The 11621-nt window shown below is 43.0% G+C and overlaps 1 protein-coding gene across 1 annotated transcript in view; it reads left to right on the top strand.

The window, feature by feature from the left end:
- ttc28 (tetratricopeptide repeat domain 28) overlaps positions 1-11621 on the top strand; it is a 109957-nt gene that overhangs the window by 76086 nt on the left and 22250 nt on the right. Inside the window, 7 exon segments of the mRNA XM_054612335.1 lie at positions 459-647; positions 735-831; positions 8242-8592; positions 8684-8855; positions 9195-9363; positions 9457-9617; positions 9699-10187. Coding sequence (XP_054468310.1) covers positions 459-647; positions 735-831; positions 8242-8592; positions 8684-8855; positions 9195-9363; positions 9457-9617; positions 9699-10187 — 1628 coding nt within the window.

Genomic DNA, 11621 nt, shown 5'->3' with positions numbered 1-11621 from the left:
CAGACTCTCTGCTAACAAACTAATGGACCATCTGTCGACGGTTAGATTCCACCATAATAAAGTCAGATCTCTGGACTACTCAGTCTATAAAGTCATTTTTGTCTTGACAGTTTAGCTGGAAATGTCGCAGCTTGTAACGTAAAACTCTTTTCTTTGTGTGAGAGATGTGAGGCTCCGTGTCCGTCCCTCTAACAGTCAATCTGTTTCTTATCTGTAGTCATACCGAGTGCCCGATGTAGTTTTTTAAACTTCAAAAACAAGCTGCATTTCTTTATAACGTCTGTTTTTAATGTCCTGAAGCCGGAGACAATGTTTTTATTAAGTCTTTTGAGTTTTATTTGATTCTTTTTCTGCCTTTTTTTGATTGAAGAGCTGCATTAATAACATCTGATCTTTGATAAGCAGGGTCTAAATATCCGCTGTGGTGATTTCTGATGATTTCTTTTTTCTTTTTGCAGACTTTGGAGAACCGGCGTGAGGAGGCGCGGGCGTACAGCAACCTAGGCAGTGCCTTCCACTCTCAGCGGGACTTCGACAAAGCCATCTCGTACCACACCCGGGTTCTGGAGCTCGCTCAGGAGCTCGCAGACAGATCCATCGAGATGAGGGCGTACGCCGGTCTGGGACACGCCGCACGCTGCATGCAGGTCGGTAATAAAAAGAGCTCAAAAACACCTCAAAATGGAATCAGTATTATTTCTTTATAAATGTTAATGTTGACCCTGAACCCTCAGGACCTGGAGAGAGCTCGTCTGCACCACCAGCACCAGCTGGAAATCGCTCAGGAGCTGCAGGACAGAGCGGCTCAGGGACGAGCGTCGTCCAACCTGGGTGAGTTCATCCATGGAGGTCACGAAAAACATGTGTTTGATTTTTAGTTTTCTTTATCTCTGTGTTTGTTTGATGGTTTAAATTAAGAATATATAAGACGCTGTGACTATGTAATAAAGGGCAGGTGTTCTCAAACGTTTTGGGGACTTCTTAAAAGGAGAACGTTTTCCAAGGACCTCCTCATAAAAAGTGTCTTAAAGCTGCATTCTCTCTAATGGCCATCAGGGGGCGACTCCTGTGGTTGTATCATGTACAACCACAGACTGTATATAAGAAGTGGACGTAGTCATCGTGACGTCACCCGTTGGTTTGTCTGATGTTTTGAAGCCGTGACTTCAGCCTTCTGGACGTTCCCATCTTGAATGTTTTGCAACCAGTGAACAGGAAGTGACCATATATGGACTGAGGCGGAGTAACGTAGAGACTCCGTATACGTCTCTAGTGTCGACCTGCCAATCAGTGTGTAGCCCCGCCCTAAAGCATCCCCTGCTTTATGGTCTGTTTGACTCTAAATGGAGCATCATTTACTAAATGAACATCATGCTGTATTGAAGAAGACTTGAAACTAGAGATTGAGACCATAAACTCATGTTTACAATGTTTACTGAGGGAATAAATCAAGAGAGAAGTAGAGTCATTTTCTCATAGACTTCTATACAACCAGAGGAGTCGCCCCCTGATGGACACTAGAGAGAATGCAGCATTAAGGCACTTCAGTATTGACTTTACTTTTCAGAACTGGAGGTAGTTTCCTGGTTTGTATAGAAGCGATGTGTATTCACAGAATAAAACAATAAAAGACTTTAGAGTCTCCAACAGCAACACTGTTTAAATTACTGGTTCATATTCAGTTCAACAGAGGATCTGAACAGTGTGCTGTATTGTTTGAAACGGTTCATAGAAAATTCAGAATGATGACTTTAAATAACAACAAACACAGTTACTATAATACACACAGCATTCTGCCTGTTTATGAGAGATGATGTATGAACTGTTGTCCTGAAAAGGACAGAATTTGCTAATTTGGTAGCTCTCCAGAATCGTTGATAAGTAGGTTTTTGCCTCGGTGTTATAATAATAATGACAATAAAGAAAGAAACAAGCATTGCAAGAATCAAGAATCATAAATAGGAAATAGAAACATACGTAAAATGCGTCTTTCTCTGATTAATGTATGTTTTTATGACGCTAAAAGCATCATTAAACCTCCCCACCCTTTTAATTTAATTTAAATTTATATTCATTTTTTATTTAATTGAGTGCCCTACAGTAATGTTCATCTGTTTAATGTTTTATCAAGCTCAAGCTCAGTAATTCATTTAATTTATTTATTTGTTAGAAGACTAAAGTTAAATGTTTTTTATTCACTGTATTCTCTGACTTCTTCGTGTCCTTCAGTCAACAAACAATCTGCCCTTTTTTCATATTTAAAAGTAAAACTCTTTTATTGTTTTCTGAGTGATTTTCATTTTTCAAAAAGTGTATGATGTGATTTAATTTTAGATAAAAGGTAAATAAAAAAAAACACTCGAAGGCGATGAACTAACAGATGAAGAAGTCTTATTGTTCTCTCTCTGTCGCTGCCGTCGCCACGGTAACTCAATAGACTGACTGGGCTCATCCTGGACCCGATCGACTCAATCGATCAGGACCATCGAGTACACAGACAACCGGACACAAAGTACTCAAGTACACATTTAAGTACACATTCAAGGGCTCTGTTCCTAGAGGTCTCTTCTTTATCTGGGTCTGTCCACGGTGGACTGGTCTCTGCTGGATCTGGGTCTGTCCACGGTGGACTGGTCTCTGCTGGATCTGGGTCTGTCCACGGTGGACTGGTCTCTGCTGGATCTGGGTCTGTCCACGGTGGACTGGTCTCTGCTGGATCTGGGTCTGTCCACGGTGGACTGGTCTCTGCTGGATCTGGGTCTGTCCACGGTGGACTGGTATGGAAACAGGCAATCTTCTCTCTGATGGTCTCGTTTACTGATGGAGGTCTATAGAGGATCAGGACTAAACTGAGACTGATCCAGGACCAGTTAAAAGTTCCTCACAGGAAGTGTAGTATTTTCGTAGTAGTACTGTTACTACTCTGATACTTCTTCCAGCCTGTAGATCATGTGATGGTCCTGGTCTCCTGAGACCTGATCAACACTCATGTTTTATTAACGGGGTTCTGGTTTCTGCGGCCACAGTGATATCTGAGAACCAGAGAACCCGACCCAGTGCTGAGTGGACGACTCTCCGCTCTGTGTGTGTGTGTGTGTGTGTGTGTGTGTGTGTGTGTGTGTGTGTGTGTGTGTGTGTGTGTGTGTGTGTGTGTGTGTGTGTGTGTGTGTGTGTGTGTGTGTGTGCTGCATCGCCGCGGTAATGTGAGCTCTGAACAGTCTGCAGCATCAACAGCACGTTTCCTGCTCCGACTGCGATGGAGTCTCCTGTTCAGTCTCCGAAAAAGTCCCTTTTTATTTTGTGTCTGAACTGATCTGAAGTCAGAACCAGAACGTCTCTGATGTTCCTCTACAGAACGTCTCTGATGTTCCTCTAACACGTCTCTGAACAGAACGTCTCTGATGTTCCTCTACAGAACGTCTCTGATGTTCCTCTACAGAACGTCTCTGATGTTCCTCTACAGAACGTCTCTGATGTTCCTCTAACAGAACGTCTCTGATGTCTCTGATGTTCCTCTACAGAACGTCTCTGATGTTCCTCTACAGAACGTCTTTGATGTTCCTCTCCAGAACGTGTCTGATGTTCCTCTACAGAACGTCTCTGATGTTCCTCTACAGAACGTCTCTGATGTTCCTCTACAGAACGTCTCTGATGTTCCTCTACAGAACGTCTCTGATGTTCCTCTACAGAACGTCTCTGATGTTCCTCTACAGAACGTCTCTGATGTTCCTCTACAGAACGTCTCTGATGTTCCTCTAACAGAACGTCTCTGATGTTCCTCTACAGAACGTCTCTGATGTTCCTCTACAGAACGTCTCTGATGTTCCTCTACAGAACGTCTCTGATGTTCCTCTAACAGAACGTCTCTGATGTTCCTCTACAGAACGTGTCTGATGTTCCTCTACAGAACGTCTCTGATGTTCCTCTACAGAACGTCTCTGATGTTCCTCTACAGAACGTCTCTGATGTTCCTCTACAGAACGTCTCTGATGTTCCTCTACAGAACGTCTCTGATGTTCCTCTACAGAACGTCTCTGATGTTCCTCTACAGAACGTCTCTGATGTTCCTCTACAGAACGTCTCTGATGTTCCTCTAACAGAACGTCTCTGATGTTCCTCTACAGAACGTCTCTGATGTTCCTCTACAGAACGTCTCTGATGTTCCTCTAACAGAACGTCTCTGATGTTCCTCTACAGAACGTCTCTGATGTTCCTCTACAGAACGTCTCTGATGTTCCTCTAACAGAACGTCTCTGATGTTCCTCTACAGAACGTGGATGAGGTCGATGACTCTTCTCTGGCAGACGAGTTTGGGTCGGTGTTCAGATCAGAGATTCAGAGCATCATTTATGGATGATTCTCTTCTCTCACTCTGTGCTGATGTGACAACACTCCATTCTCCTCTCCTCCTTCGATTCCTCCTCATCTCCTGTCTTGTTTCCTATTCTCTTCTCCTCTCCTTCTTTGTTTCCTCCTCCTCTTCTCTCTTGTTTCCTCCTCCTCTTCTCTCTTCTTTCCTCCTCCTTATACTCTCTTGTTTCCTATTCTCTTCTCCTCTCCTCCTTTGTTTCCTCCTCCTCTTGTCTCTTGTTTCCTCTTCCTTATACTCTCTTCTTTCCTCTTCTCTTCTCCTACCCTCTTCTCTGGTGTCTTCTTCTTTCCTCATCTCCTCTCGTTTCCTCATCTCCTCTCCTCCCCTCTTCTCTGGTCTCCTCTCCTTTTATCCTCTCTTCCTCTTGTTTCCTTCTCCTTCTCCTTCTCCTCTCTTGTTTCCTCTTCTTCTCTGAACACTTGTTTCCTCTTCTCTTCTCCTCTCCCTTCTTGTTTCTTCCTCTCTTCCCCTCCCCTCGCCTCCTCTCCGGTCTCTTCTCCTTTCCTCCTCTCCTCTCTTTTTTGTCTTCTCTTCTCCTCTATTCTGTTATTTCCTCTTCTCTTCTCTTGTTTCCTCTTCTCTTCTCTTCTCCTCTGTTGTTTCCTCAATCCTCTTCTCTCCTCTTCTTTTGTCTCCTCTCCTCCTCTTGTTTACTCCACTCCTCTTTCCTCTTGTTTCCTTCATCCCTCCTCTGCTCTCCTTTCCTCTTTTCTTCCATTGTTTCCTTCTCTCCCTTTCTACTCTCATATATTTCCTCCTCTCTTCTCTTGTTTTCTCTTCACTTCTCCTCTCTTCTATTGTTTCCTCGTCTTTCTTCCCTCTCTAAATCCTAAAACATCAAAACTGTGGTGTTTATTATTGATACGGAACTCATTTATATCTGAACTATTCATGCACCGCATTCCAGTCTGATTAAATACAGTATTTTATTAATTGGCTCATCTTTAAATTACAGAAAAACAGCAGAATGTGACCAGAAACATGAAGTTAAAGAGATGCATGAGTCTCAGGTTGTAATCTCTCTCTCTGCTGTCTCAGCCGAACACCCCCCCCGTCATCAGATCTCCTCTGACTTCACACTCCTCTAATCTTCATCCGTCGGGGGGGAATCCCTCCGTCCTGCAGAGAGCACGCTCTGGCCTCGGAGAAGCTCATGTGTTAGCAGAGTTTAAGAGCAGAGAGGTGTAACTGTAACCAGATATTCCAGCCAACTCTGCAGGCTCCTCTGTAATCCTCTTAGAGCGAGACCCCGATGAACGAGGTCTCCTTCTCCTTATCAGCCTCCTCCTCCTCTTCCTCATTTTACTCTGCTTCCTACATCTTCCTCACGGAGCTTATCAGTCTAAAAACGTTGTATTTTAGTGTATTTTCATTGCATTTTTCTCTATATATTCAGTTTCTTGCATATAGACTCAAAATATGTCTGACTTCAGTAGCAAGATGCATGAGTCTGCATGAAAAACAAATGCAAACCAGGCTTTTATATGTGAATATCTTTCAAATATAAATATTTTTAATGAAAATAGAACATTCTGAGGGCATGTTTGCACCTCATGCATCATTCAAACACACAACTGTAAATGGAAAAATAAAGATAAACTGAATTAATCATTATTCTTTTAGGTTGTTAGCCCGGTTCACAGAGCGTGAATGACTCTTTTTCCAAGTTGCACACTAATCTACAATATGCCAATTAAAGATGCAATTATTAATTTTAACAAGCTGCTGTATTATTCGTTTTAAATTCAACATACCTTTTTATTTTGCTGTGTTTATATTAGTGTGAGGCGCTCTGTATACAAACTGAATCATCATTGATTTTAATAATAATAACATTAATTTATAACACTTTCAACAGAACAATAATTACCTTTCTGAAGCTGTAAGTCGATGATGGTTTACAGATGAATTTGTGATGAAATATTGAGTTAATGCAAGTATGCATGCCATTAAATGTTGGTCTTTTCATGGGATTTATTAACAATAATAAATATCACCAGACGGATCCTGAATGTACCAACAGAGCTGGAAAAGAGCCAAATACTCAGAGTTCACCTTCTGATCCAGACCGTAGTCTCTGTCCTCTCACCTTCTCCATCTGCTGTCTCGACCACACGGTCATGTCTGAACGAATGAACACTGTGGAGGACAAAATCAGCTCCAGCACCAGAAACAAAGAGGGACAGAATCAAAACCCGAAAATATTATTTAAAAAATGACTTGATGTAAAGTGAGCAGAGATCTGAGCGAGCAGTTGTCTCAATGTCATGAAAACCGAGCACCGTGACATTAGTGTTAGAAACAGGAAATGAAAAGAAGTAAAAAAGGAGACCAGTATTTATATATTTTGTAAGAAATACTGCGTTGTTTGTAGTTTCCCCCTCAGGACTTTTCTGTAATGTTCTAAATAAGATACCGAACTGAAAAGCTGAAGTCATTTCAAGTCATCGACATTAACTAGTAAAAGATTAGAACTGTTGATTCACAGTCGTCTGAGTTGACTTGGACAAAATGACTCGTCTCTTGAAAACAACAGAAAAGACAAAAGCAATTTAAACAATTTGATTCAAATGGCAAGGCAATAAAATGAAAAATATAATCAAATATTTATTTTATTTATTTTATTTATTTTATTTATTTTATTTATTTTATTTATTTTATTTATTTTATTTATATATTTTATATCTATTTATTAACTTACCAGCATGTATTCATTTATTTATTTGGGGGACAGTTCACAGCTTGTTTGGACCGCTAAAACATCCGAAAAAAAGACCAAAGCAATTTAAACAATTTGAAACCAATTCAATCAAATATATATATTTATTTATGTATTTATTCATTTATTTAAGACTGTAAGGTAGACAATGTGTAATCCACTCCTGTTTTCTCTGATTGGGTCAGAGGTGTTTACATGACGGCCGCAAAAATCACAGTTTTACCTCAATCTGGTTATAATCAAGTTGTTAGCGTGTTAACAGTAAGAGGGAAGATGAAGGCTGCTATTAACTTCAAACTCACACACACACACACACACACACACACACACACACACACACACACACACACACACACACACACACACACACACACACACACGTGCATAAAGAGTGTGTCACCTGCAACAATCGCTGCGTTTTGTATTTAGTTCTGAAAACAACACCTCATGTTCAGTCTTCAGATACTGTCTTCCTGTCTTGTGTCCTGAGTTTATCCTTAACTTGTATTCTTTAGTTCTTAACTTGTTAACACTTCAGCTCTGTAAACTAGTTTGTTCATAGTGAGGAAGACCCAACATATACAAAAGAAGGTGCACAGGGATGTACGTTCTTTCCCGTTCCTTCTCCGTAGAGACATCTCCTCTGGATCTCTGCACGCTAAAGATCCACAGCAGCAGATTATTATTAGATTTATGTTGAATTTTACCGACTGTAGCTTTTAAATTATTTACTGCTCTGCACTCGTATCTCACATGTACATGTTTTTTCTTGGCTCACTGGTTATTTATATCTCGGTGCATCATTTTGGGAATTTACCATGTTCACGACTTCCCCCTAATGTTGGATGAACTCGTCAGCAGAGATGCAGACTTAAGAGTCGGACGCACGTCACTAAAATTAAGACTCTGGACTTGTCTGACTGTCTCGACTAAACTGAGATCTGTCCTGGTCAAAATCATCATTAGGGTTTCAAAGCTGCTCTGCTGACCGACTTAAAGTTACTACAAGGAACTTTCTTTTTGTGTTGATTCTGGCGACCCCTTTAGAAAACCTCTCGTTTTACTGCAGCAGGTCTGACAGCCTGACCCGTTCAGTCCTGGTTCTCCCTTCACAGCATCCTAATCTGATTATTGTTGTGTATCTTCTCAGGCATCATCCACCAGATGAAGGGGGAGTACGAGACGGCGCTGAAGCTCCACAAAGCCCACCTATCCTTCGCCCAGGAGCTGAGTGATTACGCCGCTCAGGGTCGAGCCTACGGCAACATGGGCAACGCCTATCACGCCCTCGGCGTCTACGACCAGGCCGTCCGCTACCACCGACAGGAGCTGCAGATCTCTCTGGAGGTGAACGACCGTCCGTCCCAGGCCTCCACGCACGGGAACCTGGCCGTGGCCTACCAGGCGCTGGGCGCTCACGACCAGGCCCTGCAGCACTACCTCCACCATCTCGCCATCGCACGGGAGCTCCAGGACACCCAGAGTGAAGCCAGGGCACTAGGCAAGCTGGACAATAAGAGGGTGACGCTTTGAGGACAGAAGAGCCGGTCATTTTTCTTTTCATTAATTTAAACTGTTTTCCTCTTTTGCAGCAAACTTGGGTAACTTCCACAGCTGGAGAGGCGAGTACGCTCAGGCCTTGCCGTACTACCAGCAGTACCTGGCTCTGGCTCCGGGCCTTCAGGACCTGGAGGGAGAAGGGAAGGTTTGCCACAACCTCGGCTACGCTCACTACTGCCTCGGACAGTACCGAGACGCCGTCAGGTCAGAGACTAAAATGAACATAATATGATGGGAACGTGTTTGTTTTTACAACGAGGAAAAATAAATGGACTATTTAAAATTCTAGTGGAGATCTCAAAGTGAAAGAAGAAGCAAATATGTGCATTTGATTTCATGTTGCAGCCATAAAAATACATGTGTTGGGGTTTGATTCAGGAAGCAACAGCCTGCATTCTCTCTCCTGTCCACCAGGGGGCGACTCCTCTGGTTGTATAGAAGTCTATGAGAAAATGACTCTACTTCTCTCTTTCTTCTGTGTTGCATGTTCTGTTAATATTTACTTTTATGTCATGCTTTGCATTTTTCCCATCCTTTCCTCAGGTATTACGAACAGGACTTGGCCCTGGCGAAGGACCTCCAGGACAAACTGGCCCAGGCCAAAGCCTACTGTAACCTGGGTCTGGCCCACAAAGCACTGGGGGAGCACAAGAAAGCCGAGGAGTGTCAGAGATACCTGCTCTCTATAGCACAGGCCTTGGATAACACACAGGTCAACTACTACTGCTACTAGGGTTAGGGTTAGAAAAAGAGTGTCCTACAGACAGGAAGTGGTTGTTGATCACGTGGTTGTGTTCGTCAGCAGGCGGTGTTCAGGGCCTTCGGGAACCTGGGGGATGTTTGTGTTTGTCGGGGCGATCTTCCAGGAGCGCTGAGGTTCTACCAGCAGCAGTTAAGTCTGGCCCAGAAGGTCAGCGATCAGAAGATGGAGGCCGACGCATACTCGGCTCTCGGATCGATTCACAGGTAATAAAAAAGTCGGCAGAGATTTTCACCCTTGTGCTGTTTCTTCTTCTTCTCTTACACCTCTTCCTGTGTCTCCGTCAGGCTGCTCCGTCAGCTGGACGCAGCCTTGTCCTTCCACAGCCAGGAGCTGACCGTCAGAAAGGACCTGGGCGATCGGCAGGGGGAGTGCCGCGCCCTCGGACACCTGGCGGCCGTCCACATGGCGCTGGGAGACTACGCCACCACCTTCCAGTGTTACGAGGCCCAGCTGGGTCTGGCTCAGGGTCTCAGGGACGCCCGCCTGGAGGCGCAGGTCCACGGGAACATGGGGATCACCAAGATGAACATGGGCGTGTTCGAGGAAGCGATCGGCTACTTCGAGCAGCAGCTGGCCATGCTGCAGCAGCTGAGCGGGACCGAGAGCATGCTGGACCGAGGCCGGGCCTTTGGGAACCTGGCGGACTGCTACGACGCTCTGGGAGACTACGAGGAGGCCATTCAGTACTACGAGAAGTACCTGACGGTGGCTCAGAGTCTAAACCACGTCCAGGACCAGGAGAAGGCCTACAGGGGACTCGGCAATGCACACAGGTAGAAAAAACGAAAGAAATACACTCATTCGGTTTTAGCTTGGAGTGAGATGAGAAGATCAAAACCACTCTCAAGTCTGTATGTTTAGCATGAATCTACACCTAGTTAGCTTAGCTTAGCATAAAGGTAAAAACATCTGCTTAATTGGATCACTAATTTAAACTCTACATCTTGTTTGTTCAGTAAAACAAGTGGTGACTCCCTAAAGTCTGAATATGAGTCCATTCCTTGAGGATTCATATTCTTATTCTTATTATGGTCTGTTTGACTCTAAATGGAGCATCATTTACTAAATGAACATCATGCTGTATTGAAGAAGACTTGAAACTAGAGATTGAGACCATAAACTCATGTTTACAATGTTTACTGAGGGAATAAATCAAGAGAGAAGTAGAGTCATTTTCTCATAGACTTCTATACAACCAGAGGAGTCGCCCCCTGGTGGACAGGAGAGAGAATGCAGCTTTAACACATGAAGCATCGACTTCACTTTTTTAGGAGGTTGCAGCCTGCGTAAAACAACATTAACTATCTTTGATCCAGATCACAATTAATACATTATTCAATAGCCTAATTTATAGGAATAACATTCAAACTGGTTTGATACATATTTAATTTCACATCTTTGCTGAGCAAGAGTGCAAAATTAATTAAAGGCCTGACCCAAAAAATATGCTGAGTTCAGTTAAGTTCAGTGTTAAATAAAAGCCTGGGCTGCTAATTGAAGCTTATGGTAAGTGCATATCCCAAAATGTCTAACTAATTTAATTAGTATATTTTCATTCTCCTCTGCATTGTGACCGCTCTCACCCTGTCTGGTGCTGGAGTGAGCTGGAGCACATGATTTACATTTATTACAGCTTCTTTTAAATGAATGCTGAACATGGAAACTGGATCATATTCTCCATTACAGACTAGAATACAGCAAGAAAGACACACCATGTGATCTACTTTTAAATATGCATTTGTAACATTAAGTCCATCAGAGGTGTCTTCATGCTGTAACTGGATTTACAGCGCTCCAGACTTTTGTTTTTGTATTAATGTCTGCATGTATGCATATTTATGTTCTGTGCTCTCTAATTAGTTTGCAAGGAAAACATTTACACATACATTTTCTTGCCTCAAGCATGTACATTCTAAATTAGAGTCGTGATAATTATGAAAATAATCGTTTTTTCAATAAGTGTAACGAGCAGCAGTGGAGATGTTCCCTCGCTTCTTTCCAGAGTATATCTCCACATTTCTCTCCTATGAAACCACACCTATAACATCGTTAATGACGGGTTTCCGTTATCCGTCTCCTGCAGTCTGTTCCTGCTCTCTGGAGTCAGGATGAGAGTCGGGGCTCTGATTTATCTCACTGAGCGCCTCCTGTGTGGATGTTTTCTTCTTTTACTCTTTTCTCTCCGAGGACACTGAACTGATTTAACA

This window comes from Anoplopoma fimbria, chromosome 14 (genome assembly GCF_027596085.1).
Source record: "Anoplopoma fimbria isolate UVic2021 breed Golden Eagle Sablefish chromosome 14, Afim_UVic_2022, whole genome shotgun sequence".
Taxonomy (NCBI): domain Eukaryota; kingdom Metazoa; phylum Chordata; class Actinopteri; order Perciformes; family Anoplopomatidae; genus Anoplopoma; species Anoplopoma fimbria.
Note: the sequence above shows the minus strand (reverse complement) of the source record. Positions and strands in the feature narration are given on the sequence as shown.